The sequence below is a fragment of the Ranitomeya imitator genome, chromosome 2 (assembly GCF_032444005.1).
Source record: "Ranitomeya imitator isolate aRanImi1 chromosome 2, aRanImi1.pri, whole genome shotgun sequence".
NCBI classification, from domain to species: Eukaryota; Metazoa; Chordata; class Amphibia; order Anura; family Dendrobatidae; genus Ranitomeya; species Ranitomeya imitator.
The window spans coordinates 181001471-181028803 of record NC_091283.1 but is presented as its reverse complement, the minus strand read 5'-3'; the positions used below and the strand labels follow the sequence as shown (position 1 = coordinate 181028803).

Here is a 27333-nt window from a genome sequence, read left to right as displayed (position 1 = left end):
CAGCCTGCGCCCCGGGCCCCCCTCTAGCACACACAGCCTGCGCCCCGGGCCCCCTCTAGCACACACAGCCTGCGCCCCGGGCCCCCTCTAGCACACACAGCCTGCGCCCCGGGCCCCCTCTATTACACACAGCCTGCGCCCCGGGCCCCCTCTATTACACACAGCCTGCGCCCCGGGCCCCCTCTATTACACATAGCCTGCGCCCCGGGCCCCCTCTATTACACACAGCCTGCGCCCCGGGCCCCCTCTATTACACACAGCCTGCGCCCCGGGCCCCCTCTATTACACACAGCCTGCGCCCCGGGCCCCCCTCTAGCACACACAGCCTGCGCCCCGGGCCCCCTCTAGCACACACAGCCTGCGCCCCGGGCCCCCTCTAGCACACACAGCCTGCGCCCCGGGCCCCCTCTATTACACACAGCCTGCGCCCCGGGCCCCCTCTAGCACACACAGCCTGCGCCCCGGGCCCCCCTCTAGCACACACAGCCTGGGCCCCCTCTAGCACACACAGCCTGCGCCCCGGGCCCCCCTCTAGCACACACAGCCTGCGCCCCGGGCCCCCCTCTAGCACACACAGCCTGCGCCCCGGGCCCCCTCTAGCACACACAGCCTGCGCCCCGGGCCCCCTCTAGCACACACAGCCTGCGCCCCGGGCCCCCTCTATTACACACAGCCTGCGCCCCGGGCCCCCTCTATTACACACAGCCTGCGCCCCGGGCCCCCTCTATTACACACAGCCTGCGCCCCGGGCCCCCTCTATTACACACAGCCTGCGCCCCGTCTATCAGATTCAGACACTTTTCTTTTCACCTCACTTCCTGTATTCTGTACTATAGCTCCGCCCACATTCTGGTCACATGGTCATGACGTCATCGCAGGTCCTTTCTGCTCACTGGGATTTAGCATCTACCGTTTCTCCCATACGCCCGGTATCCGGGTAAGATGGCGGCCGGTGACCAGTGCTCGCTCTCGGCTCAGTGGCGCCCAGTTTCCCTCACGCACGTTGAGTATCCTGCAGGTAAATGACTTTCTTCCCGCTTTCTCGCCTCCGCTCGCTCACGGCTCATAGAGATTGGTTTGAAGAAAGATTTAATGGCGATATTGTGATCCCTGTACGGGACTGTCTGGGTTGTACGCAGGCGCAGTGTTGCTGAGGCTGGTGCCAAGTAGTGTGGCGGGCCAGTACGCATGCGCGGCGCACTTTCTGCAGGTTCCTGCTGTGTGTGGACTGTCATGGAGGGCACGGTGGTTTCCACTGTGGTTCCCTCAGTCTGTAGTGTGACTCCAGTGCTGTATACACGTTGCTGGCCGGGACGTGTATACATTATGCTTTCTGTACGGACTGGGACGTTGTTTTCATCTTTGTTGACAATTCCTCAAAATGGTTTCTAGTTCTGGTTCCGTGGCGCTATTAACCCCTTCCTGTTACAGGATGCAGTTTATCGTCTTGTAGCCAGTGCCGGTGTATGGAGCTGGTGCTGGGTGTATTTTACGGCAGCAACTGGAGCTAACCCCTGATTGCTGCTGTTTAGCCCCATAATTGTCGCTGTCTGTAACCTGATTCCTTGGTGTGAGTCGCACCATCACGGTTTTGTGTGTGTTGGCTTCCAGGACCGTGACCGCCAGCCACTGATGAGATGCCCTGACTGCCAGTGGTCTGCTGAAGCCCCCCTTGCCGCCATGTCCATAAAGGCTTCTTATTTACTCTTTGCCATGACCCTTGACTGGCATTTGTGGGGCCCCTTATTTTAAATGGCTCCTTATATATCTATAAAATGGACAGTAAGTCATCTTTCAATAGGGAGTCTCCCAGTGGTCCCTGGTTTGGGGCCCTCGCTGGAGTAGGAAGTGCACATGCTCTGTAGAGCCCACTATTCGGGAGCACTGGGGGTCCCGGGGGTCAGTACGTTATCCTCTGTACTATTTATAAGGGGACACATTTTTGGGAAGACTGTGTGAGTTTGGCTGGCCCGTCCCGTCATGTATTGCCGCTTTTTGCATAGAGAGAATGTCTTCCCGCAGTAAACAATCCTAATAAAACTATCCTACTGTTTTGTGTTCACAGCTCCTATGCAGATTCATGTGTTTCTATGGTTACAAGTGATAACCAAGCCCTGTATGTCGTCTGATTGTGCACTGCTTTGTACGCCGCTTCTTCTGCTCACCTATAGGCACAGAGGCAGGACTCTGGTCCGGGGGCTGCTGATCCAGGGTCCTGTGAATCTTTTTCCGCTCAGCTCTCATCATGACATATGTTGCTGGGAATAACCTTTTAACTGCTAAATCAAGCTACACACGTGCATGTTTGGTAGTCAGCGACTACTAAGGTTCATATATCTGCAAATACAAAACGGTATTGTGTGTGTGTGTATATGTTGATCCGATGCCTAAACTCGGCCATGAACTGATGTGACCCAGACGCAGGTCCATAGATGAAGAGCTCATTCTAAAATGACAGGGATTTGAATGGCAAATCTATGGCCTGTGTGTGGGGCGATAGGGCGAGGCTCGGGCGAGTCATCACGTTCTCTCTGTTCCTTTCTTGGTGGCTATCTGCAAGCACAAGAAGGAAAGTCTGGTAACTGAGTCATGTCTTATCAGTCAGCTGCCCGGGTCAGTTTTCCGTTTGGGCTGTGCGGCTGCTCACAAGTCATGATAGAGAGCCAACCCCATCCCACTCCTCTACTAAGGGAGGAAAAACCAGTAAATCTATGGATACCTTCATATGTCATGTTTGACGCAAAATGCACTAAAACGGTGCCATAAAGGGTCGTCACATGCCGCCGCCGTTCTTGCTCATCTCATGGGCAATGTCTGATGTTGTAGATCCTCCCAGTTTAGTAAAATATAAGGTGACCATCCCTATTGCTAAATGCAGCCCCTATAGATACTGATTCTCTGTAGAAGGAGTATACAGATATACATATAGAACTGTACTAATATACACGTATTATGAGAGTTGGCGGTCCTGGCTTTGGCAGCTTTGTTTCTAAGATGGGTTCCGCAAAGGAAGGGGGCTGTCTAACTCGCATTTCAGTAGGTGAGCCAGCCCCTCATCTGTCCATAGAGAAGTTTCAATGGATCCTGTCAGCCAGCCCCCTTATCATACAATATTGGCCCCATTGTCGAACCCTAATCAGAAGTGGAGCTCCCAGGACCGATGCTGAGATCTTAAGATGACGGCACCTTTCTTAAAACAAATATTAGTAGCTTGTATGTATATATTGTGTTTTTATGAGCTGGACAACCCCTTCTAATTTTCGTCTTATAGGAAACTCCCCTTCTTAAATGCTGGATGCGACCGCTTCCTCCGCAGACTGTATGTGGCCACATTTCTCTCATCTGGATTCTTCCGCTATGAGCCTTCCTTGAATATTTCATGTGGTTTTTAATGGCTCAGCAAAACTGACAGACTCAATTATTCATGAGGTTGTTCCTCTGGGCTGCAACTAAATAAGTCACATTTCTATGACGCTGGTAATTTACCCAGATATGTTCTTACCAAGCCTATAGGGGGTGCTCTTTCCTGCTGGATAGTGGACTGACTGAGGGACAGGTGTTACCATTTCAATAGGCAATGGGTTTGTACAATTACTCGTTTATTGCCCTATTGGGATACATCAAGTTGCCCAGGAGCGGGCCTTTCCCTGGTTGCCGTCCCGAGCTGGGACCTCCTCCCGTGTCACCCACCCGAGCTGCCAGGCAGGAGTCCTTCCCGGGCTGGGGCCCTTCCTGGGTTGCTGTCCTGAGCTGGGACCTTCTCCCGTGTCACCAACCCGAGCTGCCAGGCTGGAGTCCTTCCCGGGCTGGGGCCCTTCCTGGGTTGCTGTCCTGAGCTGGGACCTCCTCCCTGGTCACCCAGCAGAGCTGCCAGGCTAGAGTCCTTCCCGGGCTGGGGCCCTTCCTGGGTTGCTGTCCTGAGCTGGGACCTCCTCCCGGGTCACCCACGCGAGCTGCCAGGCTGGAGTTCTTCCCGGGCTGGGGCCCTTCCTGGGTTGCTGTCCTGAGATGGGACCTCCTCCCGGGTCACCCACCCGAGCTGCCAGGCTGGAGTCCTTCCCGGGCTGGGGCCCTTCCTGGGTTGCTGTCCTGAGCTGGGACCTCCTCCCTGGTCACCCAGCAGAGCTGCCAGGCTAGAGTCCTTCCCGGGCTGGGGCCCTTCCTGGGTTGCTGTCCTGAGCTGGGACCTCCTCCCGGGTCACCCACGCGAGCTGCCAGGCTGGAGTTCTTCCCGGGCTGGGGCCCTTCCTGGGTTGCTGTCCTGAGATGGGACCTCCTCCCGGGTCACCCACCCGAGCTGCCAGGCTGGAGTCCTTCCCGTGCTGGGGCCCTTCCTGGGTTGCTGTCCTGAGCTGGGACCTCCTCCCAAGTCACCCACCCGAGCTGCCAGGCTGGAGTCCTTCCCGGGCTGGGGCCCTTCCTGGGTTGCTGTCCTGAGCTGGGACCTCCTCACGGGTCACCCACCTGAGCTGCCAGGCTGGAGTCCTTCCCGGGCTGGGGCCCTTACTGGGTTGCTGTCCTGAGCTGGGACCTCCTCCCGGATCACCCACCCGAGCTGCCAGGCTGGAGTCCTTCCTGGGTTGCTGTCCAAAGCTGGGACCTCCTCCCGGGTCACCCACCCGAGCTGCCAGGCTGGAGTCCTTCCCGTGCTGGGGCCCTTCCTGGGTTGCTGTCCTGAACTGGGACCTCTTCCCAAGTCACCCACCAGAGCTGCCAGGCTGTAGTCCTTGGGCTGGGACCCTTCCTGGGTCACCCACCTGAGCTGCCAGGCTGTAGTCCTTCCTGGGCTGGGACCCTTCCCGTGTCGCTGTACCGAGATGCTAGACCCTTCCTTGGTTGCCGTCCCGAGCTGCCGCGGGATGGGGCTAATATTTGACTGAGAGGTGAATTGCACCCAGTGTTCCGATTTTCTCTAGTCACCTTCCACGACGGCATACGGAGGTTGCCTCTTTGCCCTAATGGGGAACAGGAAAAGGAGAGGTTAAAAGGCCCTCCCACCTCACCAGTGTCTTTCCTGTTCCCCATGGGACAGGAGAGGTTTACTACGTATGCAGTGGTGGCCGGTAACTACTGCTACAGGCTCTGCCTAAAATGTAACCGGGCAGCATGGGGTCGTATCTTACCTCCCCTCCGGTTTGCTGCTCCCGTCGCACCACGCTGCGGTGTCCTCGGGACCTGGTCCTAGCCTTCCCGCGCCCCCGTGAGGGCAAAGCAGGCTAGAGTATCCATCCGGAGTCCTCCTGGAGCTCTCCGGTTTCCTCCTCTCCGCATGCCGCTGGCGACCCGGAAGTGATCGCGCGCGTCACTTCCGGTCCTTTCTGCGCTCCATGGAGGCACTTCCGCCGGCGGTGTCTCGTGCAGGACCACGTCCTCCACCCTGGACCATGGAGGGGGGGAGGATTTTTCGAGTCGCTGGGGACAGGGACATGCCGCAGTGCATAAAAACCTGCCAGAAAACGTCGCAGGTAAGACTATCCTGACATGGAGAGCAATACCTGCCCTGCGCTTGCAGAGCCCAGCGCTGCCCCTGCCACAGTAAGTGCTGCAGGGACAGGGGGTCCCTAGTTAGTAACTTGGGGGTATTATTAGTATGACTCTCTCTCCCCTCTCATTGCAGGGAGAAAAGTCTACCCCCAAAACTACTACTAAAAAGAAGTGTGCCATCTGTAACATTAAGCTGCCACCATTATGGGAGAAGAAACTCTGCAATACCTGTACTGATAAGATTGTCAGGGCAGAGCAACCTTCTTTACTGGAAGAAATACGCTCTTTGGTCAAACAAGAGGTGCAATCCTCCCTAGCAGCCTTTACTCCCCCACCCCCTCCACCACACTCTCCAGCCAAAAAAAGGAAGATCCAGGAGGAGGATTCTGATTCTAAATCGGACCTCTCCTATGCCTCATCCTCGGGTCGACGGGAGGAACCCACGTCCCCTATATCTGTTGAAGCTAGAAAGTATCTTTTCTCTTCAGAATGGGTTGAGGATCTAGTAGCTGCCGTTCGCAGTACTATGGGGCTGGAGGAAGAGCCAGAGCCACAGTCCATACAGGACCAGATGTTTGGCGGTATATCTAAGGGTAAACGGGTGGGGTTCCCAATCCACTCAAATATTTCCGACATGATTGATCAAGAGTGGGAATCACCTGAAAAACGTCTCAGTACTCCATCCGAGATGAAGCATAGATTCCCCTTAGAAGGGGATTTGACCAAATGGGATATCCCTAAAGTTGACTCACAGGTGGCAAGAGTGGCTAAGAGAACGGCTCTTCCATTCGAAGACGCGTCTCAATTAAAAGACCCAATGGACAGAAAAATAGAAAGTCTTGTTGAAAAAATCGTGGGAGACCTCCACGGTAGCTCTCAAGGCCAATATTGCTTCAACATGTGTGGCTAGAGCACTTTTCCGTTGGATAGGCGAACTGGAATCACACATATCCCAGGGTACCTCTAGAGCTGAATTATTGGAATCTCTACCCAGTCTCCTTAGAGCCACGGGTTTCCTAGCAGATTCTTCTATGGAGACCATCAGAATTGCTGCTAGGTCATTAGTACAGACTAATTCGGCTAGAAGGGCGCTTTGGTTGAAAATGTGGTCCGGTGATATCACCTCCAAAGCCAAATTATGCGCCATACCGTTTAAAGGTAACCATGTCTTCGGACCTTCCCTGGATGACATCCTAGAAAAGGCTACCGACAAAAAGAAAGCCCTCCCAGAACATAAAACTCCCAAAAAGAAGTTTTTTCGTCCCTTTCAGGGCCAAACCTCTCAGAGAGGGAAAGGCAAAACTGGGAGGTGGAGTTACCCGAAGGGAGGCGGGAGAAACATCCCTATCCCTCAGCAACAGCAGCAGCAGTCTCAACAGGAGATGCGGTGACTTCGACCCGGTGGGGGGGAGACTCTCAGAATTTATATTCCAGTGGCAAAAAATCACCAATTGTTCCTGGGTCCTCAAAGTCATCAAAGAGGGTCTTCTAATAGAATTCATTTCCTCTCCCCCACGGGGTCTAAAAATTACCTCTCTTCCCTCCGTGAAAGACCAGTCCACTCTAGAGTCGGGTCTCAGGACCCTAAAAATGTCAAATGTGATATCCCAGGTTCCGGAATCAGAGAGGGATCGGGGTCACTACTCTCGTCTATTTCTGGTTCCCAAACCATCGGGCGAGTCCCGTATTATTATAAATCTGAAGGGCCTCAACCGGCATGTCAAATACAGAAAATTCAAGATGGAATCAGTGAAAAATGCGATTCCCTTGATAAGCCCGCACTCCTACATGGCCACTATCGATTTGAAAGATGCTTACTTTCACATCCCCATTCATCAGAGACATCGCCAATATCTCAAGTTTGCAGTGCAGAAGGGACGTCTGATAGAGCACTATCAGTTCAACGTCCTTCCGTTTGGGATCTCCTCTGCTCCAAGAGTTTTTTCCAAAGTAATGGGGGAAGTAGTCTCCTTCATCCGGAGGCAAGGCGTCTGTATAGTGCCATACCTAGACGACCTTTTATTAGTGGCTCCCACCAAACAATCTCTGGAGTCTCATGTATCAAAGACGCTCGATATTCTGACATCTCTGGGATGGGTACCGAATTTAGAAAAATCTCACCTACGACCCTCCAAATGCAGGAAATTCCTGGGAGTTCTTCTGGACTCTGCAAGACAAATGTCCTTCCTCCCATTGGAACATCGTCTGACTCTACTATCAAAAGTCAAGATGTTCAGAGACACCAGATCTCCTACAATCAGAGAAGGCATGTCTCTGCTAGGATCGATGACAGCTTGCATCCAATCGGTACCCTGGGCCCAAGCCCATTCCAGGATTCTTCAGGCACATATCCTACAGAATTGGAATGGTCAGCCCAGTTCTTAGAACAGGAGATTGTACACACCGGGCTGTGTCAAGGCCTCTCTGGCGTGGTGGATGACTCCGAAAAATTTACAAAAAGGAGTCAGTTGGTCTCAGATTCCTCTGACTACGGTCACAACAGATGCCAGCAAAAGAGGCTGGGGGGCCATGATAAATCCCACCCCTTTCCAAGGGCTCTGGGATCAATCGACGAGCAGAAAATCATCCAACTACAGAGAGCAAAAAGCTGTAGAAGAAGCCCTTCTGATAGGGGGTCATCTTATCAAGGGACATCATGTCCGAATATATTCGGACAATGTGACCACGGTGGCTCACATCAGACATCAGGGAAGTTCAAAAAACAACAACCTGAAGAACATATCTGCCAGAATATGTTCCTGGGCAGAAAGACATGTTATCCCTGACGGCAGTTCACCTGAAAGGCTCATCCAACACTCAGGCGGATTATCTAAGCCGTCAAGACATACACCCAGGAGAATGGTGTCTGAGCAACCGAAGTTTCGAGATGCTGGTGAACAAATGGGGTCTTCCAGAGATCGACCTCTTTGCATCCCGGCGAAAGTCGAAGTCTTCTTCTCCCTAAACCCCAGAGACGGCTCCAGAGGAGTGGATGCATTGGCCCAGGAATGGAATTTTCGACTGGCCTATGCGTTTCCTCCAATTCCGATATTGGCAAAGGTCTTGCAGAAAATTCGGGAAGAACGAACACCAACTATATTGGTAGCCCCATTGTGGCCAAAGAGGAGTTGGTACAACCTGATAGTGGATTTACAGGTGGATGGGCCATTCCAGTTTCCGGTGGAGGAAGACCTTCTTTCTCAAGGACCAATACATCTCCTAGACGTCCACAAATGGAATCTGGCGGCATGGCTACTGAAGCCCAGGTGTTGAGAGCCAAAGGACTATCAGAAGCAGTGGTTTCCACACTTCAAAAATCAAGGAAGCCGGTAACCATTGCTATATATAATAAAATCTGGAAAAAATTCTCATCCTTTTGTCTTCCCGAAGTACCAGATCCCTTTAATCCGAATCTGTCACAAATTCTAGATTTTTTGCAAAAAGGCTTAGAATTAGGCCTCAGGCCGAGCACCCTAAAAGTTCAAGTTTCCGCACTCAGTTCAATATTTGACCAGGATCTGGCAAATCATCGCTGGATTAAGAGGTTCATGATATCAGACTCTAGGATGAATCCTAAAAAACAAATAACAGTACCTTTATGGGACCTGAATCTGGTATTACAAGGATTTACAGGTGCACCCTTTGAACCATTATCCTCCTGCTCGCAGAAAAATCTGATTTATAAAACAATTTTTCTAGTGGCCATTACCTCAGCAAGGAGGGTAGGAGAATTACAGGCTCTCTCAATGAGAGAACCATACTTGTCTATCTGAGATGACTCTATAATACTGCGCCTTGACCCTTCCTTTCTTCCAAAGGTCGTATCAGATTTCCACCGCTCTCAGGAAATCATTTTACCTTCTTTTTGCCAAAATCCAACAAATCCAAAAGAAGAAAAATTTCATACCCTGGATGTCAGACGCATTGTATTATTCTACCTAGAGCAAACCAGCTCTTACAGAATTGATCAGAATCTGTTTGTCCATCCATCAGGACAAAATAAAGGAAAGAAAGTAGCAAGAAGCACTATTGCCAACTGGATCAAGAGGGCAATAGCAGAGGCATATCTTGCTCAAGATAAAACCCCTCCAGTGGGAATCAAGGCTCATTCGACTAGATCAACCTCAGTCTCCTGGGCAGAAAGAGCAGGTGCATCAACAGAGCAAATCTGCAGGGCAGCCACATGGTCTTCGTTGCATACTTTCTCCAGACATTACAGACTAGATGTAATGCCCAACAAGGATTTAGCCTTCGGCCGGAAAGTACTCCAGGCCGTTGTCCCTCCCTAGCGCCAAATTAGTTGGTATTCCTCCGTATGCCGTCGTGGAAGGTGACTAGAGAAAATAGAATTATTCTTACCGTTAATTCGGTTTCTAGGAACCTTCCACGACGGCGCTAGTTCCCTCCCTATATACTCCTGGATTTTAATCTGGGATTCAAGGTAAACCGGTGCTATGGTTTTCAGTTATAAGTCACTGGTGAGGGGGAGGTGGGAGGGCCTTTTAACCTCTCCTTTTCCTGTTCCCCATTAGGGCAAAGAGGCAACCTCCGTATGCCGCCGTGGAAGGTTCCTAGAAACCGAATTAACGGTAAGAATAATTCTATTTTTGGGCTTACACCTAATTAGATTGGCCTTTCCCGGTCTGAGTTGGTAAATAGCATAATTACATACAGTTAAATTCCATGGATTTAGATCCATCCCGTCTATGGTCTGCTTGTGTATAAGAGAAACATGGAAAGTTGTTGCCCCCTCGGTACCTGTGCTCCATTTCCATCTGCGCCTGTTCTCGTATAGTTGCCTTCCTATGTTAGGTGCCTCTGCTGTCAGTTACCTTTGCTATAGATGGACCATAATCCATTTACTCACTGCTTTCTTATTTTTGTGTCCCTTGTCATCCAGGAGATGTCTATGGGCAGCTCTTGGCCTACCTCAGCCTGGGACCAGTAGTCATTCTCATCAGTTTCGTGACTCTCATCATATTCAAGAGGGAACTGCACACGGTGAGCGTCCATTGTACCCCCAACACTTTATATCAGAGGGTGTCAGATTCCGGCTCACGGTCTCCTCTCTTTTCCAGATTTCCTTCCTGGGGGGTTTGGTAATGAATGAAGGCGTAAACTGGTTAATTAAGAATATAGTAAGAGAGCCGCGTCCATGTGAAGGTAAGTGAGCAAATGCAGGCGACCGGGCGAGGGGCTGCTGCTCATGGTTCGTGGGGATCAGACCGTGCACCCCATCGTCATTCCTGCCCGGCAGGATACACAGCTGCTCGTTATGTCACATTCAGTAGAGCGCAGCTTGGAGGTGAAAGCTTCTAGCAGGGACCCTGGAGAGCAAATGTGCAGGACGGCCCCAAGTGGCCGGAAAATAGGTCAGAGTTATTATGGTGTTAGTAATGTCTTGGTCAGGAGAGTGATTATTAGTAAGGTCAGGATCAATACAGATATTAGAGTTGGTAAGGTGGGTCTTCGGTATCATTAGTAAGGTCAGTGTTATTGGGGAAAGTAAGGTCAAGGTCAGTAGTGTTATAGTGTCAGTAAGGCTAGGTGGGTAATTAGAGATAGTAAGGTCAGGGACTGTGGGCTGTTCAGGTTATTTGGGTTAGTAAGGTAGAGGTCAGTGTATTAAATAGGGTCAGGAGGATTAGTGTTAGTTAGTTTTGGCTCTGTGTAATATCTGAACCCTAAGTTTGGTGTTTATATTAGGACATATGTCCTATGTATGCACAGGGCTCCTATGCAGCCCTATAAGTTAGTGTAAATCATAGTTGTAAAGTACAGGCTATTTATTTCATTTTAATTTTTTTTTAAATTGTGGCCAATCAACGATGCATCCCACTATATGGCTGTACAGAGGTGGGTGTTGCTAATTATTCCCAGCATCATCTCCAGTTAAAGGCTAAAATGTGCACAGATCATGATTGCAGGGTTTGTAGGCTTGGGGTTAGTGGGGTTGGCAGGTCAGGGGGATTTGCAGGGTTGGGGTTTGCATGGCTGGGGTCAGCGGGGTTTGCAGGTTGGGGTTTGCAGGCTTGAAGTCAGTGGGATTGAGGTTAGTGGGGTTTGTAGGGTTCGGGTCAGCGGGGTTTGCAGGGTTGGGGTTTGTAGGATTGGGGTCAGGGGGATTTGCAGGGTTGGGGTTTGCAGGCTTGAAGTCAGTGGGGTTGAGGTTAGTGCAGGGGTGTCAAACTGCATTTCTCGAGGGCTGCAAACGGGTCATGTTTTCAGGATTTCCTTGCATTGCACAGGTGATAATTTAATCACCTGAAGAGAATGATTCCAGCACCTTGTGCAATGCTAAGGAAATCTTGAAAACACGCATGGTTTGAGGCCCTCGAGGAATGCAGTTTGACACCCCTGGGTTAGTGGGTTTTGTAGGGTTCGGGTCAGTGGGATTTGCAGGCTTGGGGTTTGTAGAGTTGGGGTCGGCGGGGTTTGCAAGTTTGGGGTTTATAGGGTTGGGGTCAGCGGGGTTGGGGTTTGAATGGTTTGGGGTCTGTTGGCTTGTAGTCAGCAGAGTTTTCAGGGTTGGGGTCAGTGGGGTTTGTAGGGTTGAGATCAGCGGGGTTTGCAGGGTTGGGGTTTACATGGCTGAAGTCAGTGCAGTTTGTAGGGTTGGGGTCGATGAGTGTCTGATGTTGTTTTCTTGTGTCATTTTGCTTTTCTCTTCTCTCAGGAACGCACACGACAGTCACCACAGAGTACGGCTTGCCTTCTAGTCATTCCCAGTTCATGTGGTTCTTCTCGGTGTACTCCTTTCTCTTCCTGTATTTAAGGTGAGGTACTGATAATGGCTTGGCTCTCAGGCTGTTCATGGCCACCTCAGAGATTGGCGACTAGGGTAAGTGGTCGTGTGTGTGGCACTGGTCCAATCGGAGAGCAGGTCACACTTTCTGTAGAAGACAACTTTTCCAGGACCTGGTAGAATCACCTCTGCTCCAAACTTCTCTGAGGTCTGGGAGTTTTCTCTCTGGAGACGAGCAACACTTGCCCGTTAAGCAGTTTTACACACATCGGATTACATTTTGTGCCTTTTTTCCTTCAGGATGCACCAGACTAACAACGCACGGTTCCTGGACTTGCTGTGGCGCCATGTCCTGTCCCTGTGCCTCCTAACAGCGGCATCCCTGGTCTCGTACAGCCGGTAGGGGATCTGCCTGTCCTAATGTCCTATATCCCTATATATTCTGAGTGTTCGGTAACGGCTGTGGTCTTTCTGCAGAGTCTATCTCGTGTATCACAGCTGGAGCCAGGTCACGTATGGAGCTGTGGCGGGAAGTATCTTGGCTATAATTTGGTTCGGCATCACCCAGGAGATTCTCACCCCCTTGTTCCCTAGAATTGCATCCTGGTAAGTTTTTATTTTTTTTTTTTTTTTTTTTTTTAATTCCGTCTTTGCATTGGGTGATACAAATGGGGTCTGTTTCAACTATTAATATGAACCAAGCAGGCAGGCCCCTTCTCGGTCTCTGCATTGGCTGGTACAGAAGGGGGCTGGCTTAACTATTTGTTTGAACCAGTCAGCCAGCCCCCTATAGACACCTGCAATGATGCAGTAAATACTTTCCTGTGTTCATTGTGGAAGTTGAGCAGCCGAGGCCGTGGATAATATTGGGGAACCTTTCATAGTATGTTGGATAATTAAAACCGGCTGTGACGTCATTGGCACCACTCACTTCTGATGGGGATCTGATTGGCTCGGGACGGCGCTGGATAACCCCATTTAAGGGCTGTTGCCATAAAAGACATTGATCACTTATCCACAGTATTGGTGATGAATGTCTGATCAGTGGGATATTCATGGATCACTAGGACATCTGTCCTGATTCCCCCAGTTATCCTCATCACTGTCTGATTTAAATGGACCTGCATGACTGGTGCCGCCCCATACAAAGCCCATGAGTCCGGTGGGGTAATTGAATGCAACCCATGATCGTACTGTGAGGAGGAACAGGGGATCAAGATGGGAAGACACAGGATCCTGGTTCATGTGACATAGAGGAATGTGATTGGGACTGTGTATTGTGCCCATATACACATGCGCTCCCCAAAATACCAATTAACCACCATTGCACTAGACTAATGGAGGGCACTATTGTAGTAGTGGCTTTATCTTTCTGGCCCCCATCTCTAATGTCTTTCTTTACACTGTCATCTCTGTGTCTCTGTGTATGTGTGTATGTATATATATATATATATATATATATATGTATATGTGTGTGTACACATATATTTTCTTTTTTATTTTTTTTCTTTCAGGCCAATTTCCGAATTTTTTCTTATCCGTGACACCAGTCTAATTCCCAACATCTTGTGGTTTGAATACACAGTCACTCGATCAGAAGCCAGGTAACTATGCCAAGGGTGGCGTTTCTTTGAAGCTGGTGGCACAGGGATCTCCATCTGGTCACTTTCCAGCTGCTGTAAAATGACAGCTTCCAGAATGACCATCGCTTTCTAGTTGTTGTCAGCTCTGTGGAAGTCACTGTAAAGTATGCGGAGGATGTGGCACTGTGGGGGGCTGATAGTTGGCAGTGGGGCCTTTCTAACCTTGATGGCCTCTTAAATACATCTATCATTTTTACAGGGATTGTCTTAAAAAAGAAAAAAAAAGTTGCAAACGGCAGAGAAGGTTATAAATCAGTAATGTTGCTGGCTCGCTCTAGCCGCTATGGACTCTGCACTGGTTGCACGGGCAGGCCACTGGAAGGGGATGTTGTCAGACGTGCTATGGGCGATGTTCCCCATCAGTCACCTGACCTCTGCGGCCAATCACAGGCCTCAAATGCACAATGTCATTGCTTACTGTACTAGCGGAGACCACAGGTTCAGCACCGCTTGCGAGCATCCTTCATTTTATCGCTTCATCTCTTCCTGTCGCTTGCGATCTATAATTTTTTTTCTGTAGACATTCTGCAATAATCAGGCATTTAAAGATGAGAAATCTGTTCCGGCATCCAGCCTGGTCTTCACTTCTGCACCTGGTATCATGGGTTCCACTGGAGTTTACTGGGCAGCATGCTGTCATGGCGGAAGGCTATGTCTGAATACCTTGGGAGGGATTTAATAAGTTCTTGAAGTTCCAAGGAGGGCAAAAATGAGTTGCCCAATTTGATTAGCCATCTACGTGCACGGCCGGCAGGTATCGTGGGTGTGCCTGCAGGTATGTGTAGATGCCGGGTCATTGGCGCCATTGATCTTTCAGTGCAGAAATTGCAGCGTCCAAAGCTTTTTGGGTGGTGGGATTTGGAGCTGTGAACCAGAATAACAGACCTCTGAGTGTACAGACATAGTATGAAATGAATGCAGCAGTCATGATGCAAAAAAAAAAAAAAAGTTTGTACCCCCTCCCTCCATTGCTCATTGATTGCACAGTCAGGTAACTTACAGGAAATATTCTTTTAAACTTTTTTTATTATTATTCTTTTTTCTGCCTTGTCCAGGAGCAGACAGCGCAAACTCGGTACCAAGCTTCAGTGAATCTCAGCCAAGCGGACCGGTTTGGGGGATGACGGCGGCAGGATCCACAATATTCTGGCAAGGAATTGAAGCCGGTACAGCCCGTGGTGCACTGAAAAACATTTATAACGAACGGACCAAAAAAAAAATGCGGAGAAAAAAAAAAAGCAAGCGAGAGGCCTTTTACTCGGTTTACATGCCTGTCTTGCCAGCGGCCGCCCTCTGCATGTCAGGATTGGGGCTGACCCACACACGCCGTCCAACGGTGCCTCTCCGAGACGGATTGACGGAAACTTGCAAGAGCTAAGGGTGTCCCCCTTTTTTTATTTTTCTCCCTGATGATCAAAGGAAATTCATAATTCTATCAAATCCCAGCCCTTTTTATTGCATGAACATCCACCTTTTATTTATTTATATATATTTTATATAAAATGCTTTGGGACTAATAAGTATAGGGTGGAAGATTCTGTAAACGGGGGCAGATTTTTTTTTTTTTTTTTCTCCCATTTTATATAGGGGGCAAGAGAGGCTTTGGGACTGACTTTTAGTCCCTGTAGATGATGGACCCCACGTGCTTCAACAGACTAAAAGCTTTGGTTGCCGATTTAATAATTCCGCGCCCCGCTGCTCACCCCCATGGGCTTCAGCTATGCTCCCGAGGTGCCTATCGATGATTGACGGCTGGAGGGCTTAAAGCAATTCCTGTTGCACTTTTGAACAAGGTTTTTTTTCCCCTCGATTATAAGGACTATAAATTACCCTTTTAACACTAGTGATATATATTTTTTAATTGTGTGCGTGAAAATTGTGACAGCGGAATTTTTTTTTTTTTTTAGTTTTCCTCTTTTTAATCTACTTTGTTCCTTGTCTTACTCAGTGGAGAGGATGTTTCTTACAGTAAATGAGGAGCTGAATCGCTCTGTAGCCTCCCATGTGGTTCGTCCTGCAACTTGCATGGGTTAAAATAAAGCTGCACCCTTCGAGCCATGCTTAAGGAATTACCTTTTAAGCAATTTTCTAATGTATAGGTCAGGAAGCATGCAGTCATCTTGTCTATGGGCTGGTATCGGTCCCTCAAAAAAAAAAAAATCTGGGTTCCTTAAAATGGCTTCAATGGAGTTTTATTTTGAGCCATTTTTAGTTGACAGAATGGAGCCGTGTTTAGTCTTCACGACAAATCTCACTGTTTCTTCTACGAGATAGCAGCCGCCATCTGCCAGGTATCGGTGCAGGCCCAGCTCCTGCGACCGTTCTTATAAGGATGTGATTGGATTAAGTCTCGTATGATCTTTTCCAACCCTCGAACCCTACACTAGGAGAAACACCAATGGCCGATTATCAGAGGTGACCATCTGCCTCCAATTCTGAATTGTCCGTGAGTGAATCCGCACCCCCTGTATCTGCCAGTGTGAATGAGCATAACTATCTGTATACATGTCGGCTACAGCAGAATTACCTGTCCACGTGGAAAGGGCTTACGGCGGGCCGATTCGGACGTCTGCCATCATCGTCTATATGTCCCGTGTGGACCGATGCGGAGTGATCAAACGGCGGAGAACAGGAACTGCACAGGAGGCTGTTAAAGTTCATCTCCTCCCCAAAAATGTGCACATCTGGTAAAGGGGTTGTCCAGGTATAAACTTATGGTTGACTTGGCAAATGTATGATCAAGTGTCTCTCACTTTCTCAGAGTCTGTCTGGCAGTGCATTTATTTGCTGCAATACCAGGCACAGCCTATGGATAAGAGGGGGCGCTGTCTCTGGGCAGTCTTGGACAATGCCTTTACCATGAGATGGGAGCATCAGTCTATTTCTTCAGCTCCACGGCACAGATATCGATGCAGTGACCCCATGTCATGGCGCCTGACCAACGGCTCCTGGCACAAACGCGTCACTCGTTTGTTTTGTTCTGTGAGTCTAATGAATTGAGTCATGACATTTTTATTTTAAAATAAAAATTATGCAAAAAGTCTGCATTTCTAGTGCATGTGTGTGGTGTTTATTTTTTTTCTCCTGCCGAAGTTTCAAATGTGGCAAATTCATATTGGAATGGGGGCAATTTTGCAGGGTACATTTACATTTTTAGAGAGTGCAACCATAAATTGGGAAAAAGCACACATGGTCAAAATTGTTGGTACCCCTCGTTTAATGACAGAAAAACCCACAATGGTCACAGAAATAGCTTGAATCTGACAAAATTAATAAATTAAAAATCTATGAAAATGAACAAATGAAAGTCAGACATTGCTTTTCAACCATGCTTCCACAGAATAAAAAAACAAAACAAAAACTCATGAAATAGGCCTGAACAGAAATGATGGCATCCTTAGCTTAATATTTTGTTGCACAACCTTTTGAGGCAATCACTGCAATCAAACAATTCCTGTAAGGGTACCGTCACACTATAACATTTCGATCGCTACGACGGTACGATTCGTGACGTTCCAGCGATATCGTTACGATATCGCTGTGTCTGACACACAGCAGCGATCAGGGATCCTGCTGAGAATCGTACGTCGTAGCAGATCGTATGGAACTTTCTTTCATCGCTGAATCTCCCGCTGTCATCGCTAGATCGGTGTGTGTGACACCGATCTAGCGATGCGATCCAGCGATGCGTTCGCTTGTAACCAGGGTAAACATCGGGTAACTAAGCGCAGGACCGCGCTTAGTTACCCGATGTTTACCCTGGTTACAAGCGTTAAACTAAAAAAAAACAAACAGCACATACTTACATTCTGGTGTCCGTCAGGTCCCTTGCCGTCTCTGCTTCCCGCACTGTGACTGCCGGCCGTAAAGTGAAAGCAGAGCACAGCGGCTGTGCTTTCACTTTCACTTTACGGCCGGCAGTCACTGAGTGCGGGAAGCAGACTGCAAGGGACCTGACGGACACCAGAATGTAAGTATGTGCTGTTTGTTTTTTTTTAGTTTAACGCTTGTAACCAGGGTAAACATCGGGTAACTAAGCGCGGTCCTGCGCTTAGTTACCCGATGTTTACCCTGGTTACCCAGGGACCTCGGCATCGTTGGTCGCTGGAGAGCTGTCTGTGTGACAGCTCCCCAGCGACCACACTACGATTTACCTACGATCACGGCCAGGTCATATCGCTGGTCGTGATCGTAGGTAAATCGTATAGTGTGACGGTACCCTAACTGTCAATGAGACTTCTGCACCTCTCCACAGGTATTTTGGCCACTCCTCAAGAGGAAATTGCTCAGTTGTCTCGTGTTTGAAGGTTGCCTTTTCCAGATGGCAGGTTTCAGCTCTTTCCAAAGATGCTCAATAGGATTTAGGTCAGGGCTCATAGAAGGCCACTTCAGAATAGTCCAATGTTTTCCTCTTAGCCATTCTTGGGTGTTTTTTAGCTGTGTGTTTTGGGTCATTATCCTGTTGCAAGACCCATGACCTGTGACTAAGAGCAAGTTTTCTGACACTGGGCAGCACATTTCTCTCTAGAACCACTTGATAATCTTGAAATTTCATTGTACCCTGCACAGATTCTAGACACCCTGTGCCAGATGCAGCAAAGCAGCCCTAGAACATAACAGAGCCTCCTCCATGTTTCACAGTAGGGACATTGTTCTTTTCTTGATATGCTTCGTTTTTCCGTCTGTGAACATAGAGCTGATGTGCCTTGCCAAAAAAAAAGCTCCATTTTTCTATTCGCCACGACAGCACCCACTAGAGAGAGGGGATCTGCCCCTAGGAACATGAAACCTACAGTGATAAAAGGGGCGGTCCCCCCCTCACTCCTCAGTTGGTTTTCTGTTCCTAGACAGGAACCCACAGAGAAGACTCTAGTGAAGTTGGCTAACGAAGAGGAAAACCCACCTGGACTTCCGCCTGTACAACTCTGCTGAGCGGCAGGGGCTCCAGAACGGGTAAACAGAGTCGGGGGAATGATCCTGCTGGCTCCCCCCTCATCTGGTGATGCTACTGCAATGCCTGGAGGTTCTCAACAGTCTCCCTGCTGGGACACTGTTTTACGATGCCACCGCTGAATAAATACAGAGCGGCACCTGCCTCGGCCCTGAGTGGGACAAATGCTTGGCTGGATTATCAGTGCAGGTGAGAATGCGCTCCTGGCGTGTGAGACGCTGTGCACGACCGCTATGATACCTGTCATCTCCTCCGCCCACAGCGCTTACCCCGCTGTAATAAAAAACCTTCCGGAGTGGGAAGGAGCCGGGAATGGGGCGACGTAAGATGGCTGCAGGTGCAGCGCTTACCCGGTAGTAGCAGTATCTTCCAGCTGCACAGCAGAGAGGCGGGCGCACGTGCAGTAGCTTCGGCGTCCCAGAAGTGGTTAGTTTAGCTTCCGAGGTCGCGATGTTAGAATGCCACTTCCGGTGGAGACGCCATGTTTGTTTTCTCTGGATGGTCCGGTCCACTCTGGCAAAGCCTTAATCCGATGGAGAGGTAAATAAAAAAAAAAAAAAGGGGGAATGGCAGGAAAGGGTGTGTTTGAGGATGGTGCCTACACTATAAAAAGCATGTCAGCAGGTTGGAGTGTGCGCAATCATGTCTCAGGAGGATATGGGCGAGCGCCCAATGGAGGAGTTAATATTACCTATTGGTGATACCAGAAAGAAAAGTAGTGGACACTCGAAAGTGAGTGATTCCACTGAGAAATCGGGAAGGAATAGAAGATCAACCCGTGCTACAACCAAGGCCAGCCAAACAACCCTACAGCCAGTATATGATTATAACTCCGGGTGAGTTTAAAGACAGCTTTATTGAAGCTTATTGTAGTCTCTTCTGCTTTATTTTCTTATAGGCAAAAAAGACAGGGAAGTCTAAACATAGGCAATGTGCAATATGTACCGAACCCCTGCCTGACTCCTATATAAAGAGATTATGTCAGAGTTGTATAAATAATACCTTACAACAGGAGGGATCGGTCAAGATGGATGTGATTCGTCTTATGATCCCTGAGGAACTTCAGTCCTTAGGTGGTGGTCCTTCTATAAATATTGAGAGGAAAAGAAAGAGAGCACCCTCACCTAGAGCAGGCACGTCTTCAGAAAGTGGAGAAATTGATTCTGACATCTCTCAGGCTTCGGGTTCCTCGGAGGAGGAGGACTATGTGTGTTTTCCTACTGACGGTATAAATAATTTGGTAAAATCTGTAAGGAACACAATGGGTTTATCAGAATCCAAGGAACCTCAGACGCCGCAAGAGGTTATGTTTGCAGGTCTCTCCTAGGGAAAGGGTCATGTGTTTCCTGTAATCCAGACCTTTAAGAACCTTGTCAAAAAGGAATGGAGTAAGCAGGGACAGAAGGGGTTTGTACTAATATCTTGTAAGAGGCGTTACTCCTTTGACGATGAGGACTTGGCCACCTGGACTAAGGTGCCTAAGGTAGATGCGGCGGTCGCATCCGCTTCTCGTCGTTCCTCTTTGCCTGTAGAAGACGCAGGTTCTCTGTCTGATCCAATGGATAGGAAATCAGATGCGCTTCTAAAATGATCATGTAAAGCTTGTATCACCGCATTTAAACCAGCGATCTCAGCTACGTGCACTGGCAGGCCTATGCTGGTTTGGCTAGACCAGCTGGATTAGAACATTAAGAATGGTATGTCCAGAGAAAAATTGCATACCTCTATTCCCTTGATTAAGGGTGCTGCGGCCTTTTTATCATTACTAAACCTGATGGATCTTTCAGAACTATAATAAATTTAAAAAGATTAAAAACCTTTTTAAGATCCAAGACATTTAAGATGGAGTCCATTCATTAGGTTATAAAAAAAAATCTGTTTCCAGGCTGCTATATGGTAGCCTTGGATCTTAAAGATGCTTATTATCATCTTCCCTTACACCAATCACACCAGCAATTTCTCAGGGTGGCGGTAATAATGAATGGTCAGGTCTGTCATCTGCAGTTCAGAGCAATGCCCTTTGGGTTGTCTATGGCCCCGAGAGTGTTTACCAAATTGTTATTAGAGGTGATGTCCTTTCTACGGGTAAAAGATACACTGGTCATTCCGTACCTAGACGACCTACTAATTGTAGGGAAATTCCCCCTTCAGTGTGAACAGAGGTTGGAGGAAGTTGTGTTTTCGTTACAAAAACTTGGCTGGATTATCAATTGGGAAAAATCCAGGCTCCAGCCGGTAACATGTCAAAAATTTCTTGGACTTCTTCTAGACTCACGAGCCAGGAATGTTTGCTTCCTGAGGATAAGAAGACCTCCATAATTAATAAGGTGAACCTAGCGATTGAAAAACGTAGTATGTCATTAAGAAGTGCCATGTCCTTGCTAGGTTCATTAACTTCATGTATTCCTGCGGTTCAGTAGACACAATTTCATACTAGACAACTGCAGGGTTTTGTATTAGAAGAGGGCATTAAAAAGCGGGGACATTTAGATCAGACAGTTTTTCTCCCTTTAAATGTGGTTCACTCCCTTACATGGTGGTTGAACTGGGAAAATCTCTCGAGGGGAGTTCTTTGGGTAATATCTCCTTCAAACATAGCGACCACAGATGCTAGTCCAGAAGGCTGGGGTGCACATTTTAAGGAGCAGATTGTTCAGGGTCTTTGATCCAGATCAGAATCTTACAATTCTTCTAATGTAAAAGAGTTAAGAGCAATATATTATTCCATACTCCACTTTCTTCCTCAGCTGCGAGGCTCTCACACAAGGGTCCTTTCCGACAACACCACCGTGGTTGCCTACCTAAACCATCAAGGAGGTACACGGTCGCACACTCTCATGAACGTTACATCAGACATCATGAATTTAGTGGAAAATCATCTGTTGTCACTATCGGCAGTACATCAGGGGTATAGACAATTTTCACGCCGATTTTCTCAGCCGCCACACTCTTCATCAAGGAGAATGGTTGCTCAACAAAAGAATCTTCAAACTGATAACTGCCCGATGGGGGGGTGCCTCAGACTTATTTTAAACAAGATCCAACCGACAAGTCAGAACATTCGCCTTGCTGTGCAGACAGGACAATCCGGATGTATTTGATGCCCTGCAGGTTCCATGGACATTCAGTCTGGCTTATGCCTTTCCCCCATGGAATCTTCTACCCATAGTTATCAGAAAAATAAGAGAAGAGGGGGCAAGAGTGCTGTTGATAGCTCCATTTTGGCCCAAGAGGCCATGGTTTTCATGGCTCAGGGCACGGTCGATTACAGACCCTTGGATTCTTCTTCAGACCAAGGACCTGATGTCTCAAGGGCCTTTTTTCCACCCTCAAGTGAAGGGCATGAACTTAAGTCTGGAATTTGAAAGACAGTTATTAAGTCTTAGAGGATTCTCTAAAGGGTTGATAGATACCCTCATGAAAAGTAGAAAACCAGCTACTACCAAAATTTGTCAGAGTCTGGAGAAAATTCCTCGAGTTCCACACAGCACAATTTTCTTCTGAAATACCTATTTTTCCAATTCTGGAGTTTCTACAGAAGGGACTGGAGTTCTCTGTAAAAACTCTAAAGGTTCAAATTTCAGCTCTAGGAGCTCTCTTCAATTATGATATTGCAGGAGATTGGTGGATATCCTGCTTTATATCTGCATGTGAACGGTCAAAACCAATCCGTATACCTCAGGTTCCACAGTGGGATCTAGGTTTGGTCTTGGACGCACTAACAGAGAGCTCTTTCGAACCCCTTCATACAGCCTCATTAAAAAATATCTCATTAAAGACTATTGTTGGTAGCATTAGTATCTGCTAGGAGGGTGAGTGATCTTCAGGCCTTGTCAATAGACCCTCCGTTTTTGTCAGTAACATCTGACAGAATAATTCTAAAGACGGACCCGTCCTATCTTCATAAATTTGCTTCTAAGTTTCATAGATCCCAAGAGCTCTTCCTGCCTTCCTTTTATAAAGAACACTCAACTCCAGAGGAGGAGAAACTTCATACCCTAGATGTTAAGAGGTATGTGCTGGCCTACTTAGAAAGGACTAGGGACTGGAGGAAGAGTAGGGCTCTCTTTGTGTCTTTTCAGGGTAAGAACAAAGGCTCCAAAGTCACAAAGAATACATTATCATGCTGGATCAGAGATGCCATAATTCTGGCATATAAGGCTAAAGGGGTTGCCCCTCTCCTCCATGGCAGAGCGCGACGTATCAATAGACAACCTTGGCATAATAACACCACCAAAAAGCTAAGGCAAGTGTCCAGGGTTGCGGAGCGGCGTTGGAAGAGAACACACTCGCAAGACGACTTCACTGTATTCAAACAAGCAACACTCGCTTTTAAATCTGCACTCACCTCTGCTAAACAGGCCTACTTCACAACCCTGGTATCTTCCCTATCCCACAACCCCAAACAGTTATTCAAAACATTTAACTCCCTCCTCTGCCCCCCACTGCCCCCTCCAACCTCCCTCATCTCTGCTGAGGACTTTGCCACACACTTTAAAAATAAGATCGACCAGACAAGGCAAGACTTTATTGTTCAACCACCACAACCCCTTTGTATACCAGACCAATGCCCAAACCCCATAACCTCCCTATCCAACATCACTGAAGGGGGACTTAATTGTCTCCTCTCCAAATCCCACCTCACCACCTGTGCGCTCGACCCCATCCCATCCCACCTCCTCCCCAACCTCACCACCACACTTATCCCATCCCTAACCCACCTCTTCAACCTATCACTAACTTCTGGCACCTTCCCCTCTGCGTTCAAACATGCCACAATCACGCCTATCCTTAAAAAGCCAACCCTCGATCCAACTGCTATGTCCAGCTATCGCCCAATATCGCTGCTCCCATTTGCTTCCAAACTCCTGGAGCAGCACGACCATGCTGAACTCTCCTCCCACCTCTCATCTAACTTGTTGTACGACAATCTACAATCTGGTTTCCGCCCCCATCACTCAACTGAGACTGCCCTGACCAAAATCACTAATGACCTACTTACCGCCAAAGCTACTGGACAATACTCTGTACTCCTCCTTCTAGACCTGTCCTCTGCTTTCGACACAGTTGACCACTGCCTCCTACTACAGATCCTCTCCTCCTTTGGCATCAAAGACCTCGCCCTATCCTGGATCGCCTCGTACCTTTCCAACCGCACATTCAGCGTCTCCCACTCCCATACTACCTCCTCATCCCACCCTCTCTCTGTTGGAGTCCCCCAAGGCTCTGTTCTAGGACCCCTACTCTTCTCAATCTATACACTTGGCTTGGGACAACTCATAAAGTCCCATAGATTCCAGTACCACCTCTATGCTGATGACACTCAGATCTACCTCTCTGGCCCAGACGTCACCGCTCTGCTGTCCAGAATCCCAGAGTGCCTATCAGCCATATCCTCCTTCTCCTCTCGCTTCCTCAAACTCAATGTGGACAAATCTGAACTCATCATCTTTCCTCCATCCCACAAATCTTCCTTACTTGACCTATCTATCGCAGTCAATGACATCATGCTTTCCCCTGTACCCGAAGTCCGCTGCCTCGGAGTAACCTTCGACTCTGCCCTGTCCTTCAAACCACACATCCAAGCTCTTTCCACCTCCTGTTGCCTCCAGCTCAAAAATATCTCCAGGATCTGTCCTTTCCTCAACCCCCAATCTACTAAAATGCTTGTGCACGCCCTCATCATTTCCCGCCTTGACTACTGCAACATCCTTTTCTGTGGCCTCCCTGCTAACACCCTTGCACCTCTCCAGTCCATCCTTAACTCTGCTGCCCGACTAATCCATCTCTCTCCTCGCTACTCCTCCGCTTCCCCCCTCTGCAAATCTCTTCACTGGCTCCCATTCCCTCAGCGTATCCAGTTCAAATTGCTAATACTGACCTACAAAGCCATCCACAACCTGTCTCCTCCATATATCTCTGAACTAATCTCTCGATATCTTCCCTCACGTGACCTCCGGTCCTCCCAAGACCTCCTTCTCTCCTCCACACTTATTCGCTCCTCATCCAATCGCCTCCAAGACTTCTCCCGAATATCCCCCATCCTCTGGAACTCTCTGCCACAACACGTCCGACTATCAACCACAGTCGGATCCTTCAGACGGAACCTGAAAACTCATCTCTTCAGGAAAGCCTACAGCCTGCACTGACATCGCTGCTGCCTCATCACTATCGAAGCTACCGCCTCACCAACACCGGAGCTACCGCCTCACCAACATCGGAGCTACCGCCTCACCAACACCGGAGCTCCTGCAACCCTCAACCTACTGTCTCCTTCCCCATAATCCTGTAGAATGTAAGCCCGCAAGGGCAGGGTCCTCGCCCCTCTGTATCAGTCCATCATTGTTAGTTTGTTTACTGTATGTGATATTTGTAACTTGTATGTAACCCCTTCTCATGTACAGCACCATGGAATCAATGGTGCTATATAAATAAATAATAATAATAATAAATAATAATAATAATAATAAAGGAAGAGATCCTCCACTGCATGTGGGAGCACACTCTACAAGAGCTTTGTCGGCTTCCTGGGCGGAGAAGGCATACGTACCGATAGACCTTATATTTAAGGCCGCAACCTGGTCTTCACCTAGTACTTTTTAAAAGCACTGTAGATTAGACCTGTCTTCTTCCTCTGATCTAACCTTTGGAATATCGGTCCTTGACACGGTGAACCCACCCAAATTATAGTCTCTGTAAATCTCTCTAGTGGGTGCTGTCGTGGCAAATAGAAAATACCGGATTACTTACCGGTAATGCTCTTTTATAGAGCCCCACGACAGCACCCACTCACATCCCTCCCTTTTTATAGTAGCACGAGTTGCCTTGGTGGTGAGCTGTTAACCCCTTTACCCCAAGGGTGGTTTGCACATTAATGACCGGGCCAATTTTTACAATTCAGACCACTGTCCCTTTGTGAGGTTATAACTCTGGAACGCTTCAACGGATCCCGGTGATTCTGACAATGTTTTCTCGTGACATTGTGCTCCATGATAGTGGTAAAACTTCTTTGATATTACATGCGTTTATTTGTGAAAAAAAAAAAGAAATTTGGCAAAAATTTTGAAAATTTCGCAGTTTTCCAAATTTGAATTTTTATGCAATTAAATCACAGAGATATGTCACACAAAATACTTAATAAGTAACATTTCCCACGTGTCTACTTTACATCAGCACAAATTTGGAACCAAATTTTTTTTTTGTTAGGGAGTTATAAGGGTTATAATTTGACCAGCAATTTCTCATTTTTACAACACCATTTCTTTTTAGGGACCACATCTCATTTGAAGTCATTTTGAGGGGTCTATATGATAGAAAATAACCAAGTGTGACACCATTCTAAAAACTGCACCCCTCAAGGTGCTCAAACCCACATTCAAGAAGTTTATTAACTCTTCAGGTGTTTCACAGGAATTTTTGGAATGTTTAAATAAAAATTAACATTTAACTTTTTTTCACAAAAAATTTACTTCAGCTCCAATTTGTTTTATTTTCCCAAGCGTAAGAGAAGAAATTGGACCCCAAAAGTTGTTGTACAATTTATCCGGAGTTTACTGATACCCCATATGTGGGGGTAAACCACTGTTTGGGCGCAAGGGAGAGCTCGGAAGGGAAGGAGGGCCGTTTGACTTTTCAATGCAAAATTGACTGGAATTGAGATGGGACGCCATGTTGCGTTTGAAGAGCCACTGATGTGCCTAAACATTGAAACCCCCCACAAGTGACACCATTTTGGAAAGTAGACCCCCTAAAGAACTCATCTAGATGTGTTCTGAGAGCGTTGAACCCCCCCAAGTGTTTCACTACAGTTTTTAACGCAGAACCGTGAAAATAAAAATTCTTTTATGTTCCCACAAAAATTATTTTTTAGCCCCCAGTTTTGTATTTTCCCAAGGGTAACAGGAGAAATTGGACCCCAAAAGTTTGTCCCGAGTACGCTGATACCCCATATGTGGGCGGGAACCACCGTTTGGGCGCATGGGAGAGCTCGGAAGGGAAGGAGCGCCATTTGGAATGCAGACTTAGATGGAATGGTCTGCAGGCATCACATTGCGTTTGCAGAGCCCCTAATGTACCTAAACAGTAGAAACCCCCCACAAGTGACCCCATATTGGAAACTAGACCCCCCAAGGAACTTATCTAGATGTGTTGTGAGAACTTTGAACCCCCAAGTGTTCCACTAAAGTTTATAACGCAGAGCCGTGAAAATAAAACTTTTTTTTCCACAAAAATTATTTTGTAGCCCCCAGTTTTGTATTTTCCCAAGGATAACAGGAGAAATTGGACCCCAAAAGTTGTTGTCCAATGTGTCCTGAGTACGCTGATACCTCATATGTGGGGGTAAACCCCTGTTTGGGCGCACGGGAGAGCTCGGAAGGGAAGGAGCACTGTTTTGCTTTTTCAACGCGTTTGGAGAGCCCCTGATGTGCCTAAACAGTGGAAACCCCCCAATTATAACTGAAACCCTAATCCAAACACACCCCTAACCCTAATCTCAACGGTAACCCTAA

General features: G+C 48.1%; 1 protein-coding gene across 1 annotated transcript; it reads left to right on the top strand.

Moving 5' to 3' along the window:
- Positions 1–868: 868 nt before the first annotated feature.
- On the top strand, positions 869–16928 carry DOLPP1 (dolichyldiphosphatase 1). The gene is made up of 8 exons (XM_069748170.1): positions 869–1018; positions 10385–10485; positions 10563–10647; positions 12161–12260; positions 12530–12628; positions 12707–12835; positions 13744–13833; positions 14928–16928. Exons 1-8 carry the CDS (start codon positions 943–945, stop codon positions 14962–14964), a joined length of 717 nt encoding a protein of 238 aa, XP_069604271.1. The 5' UTR covers positions 869–942; the 3' UTR covers positions 14965–16928.
- The last annotated feature ends 10405 nt before the right edge of the window (positions 16929–27333 follow it).

Excerpts from the sequence above, each read along its gene's own strand:
- DOLPP1 (XM_069748170.1), top strand. The coding sequence starts at position 943 with ATGGCGGCCGGTGACCAGTGCTCGCTCTCGGCTCAGTGGCGCCCAGTT. Across the intron at positions 1,019-10,384 it reads GCACGTTGAGTATCCTGCAG|GAGATGTCTATGGGCAGCTC; the intron begins GTAAATGACTTT and ends CTTGTCATCCAG. Across the intron at positions 12,261-12,529 it reads TTTCTCTTCCTGTATTTAAG|GATGCACCAGACTAACAACG; the intron begins GTGAGGTACTGA and ends TTTTTCCTTCAG.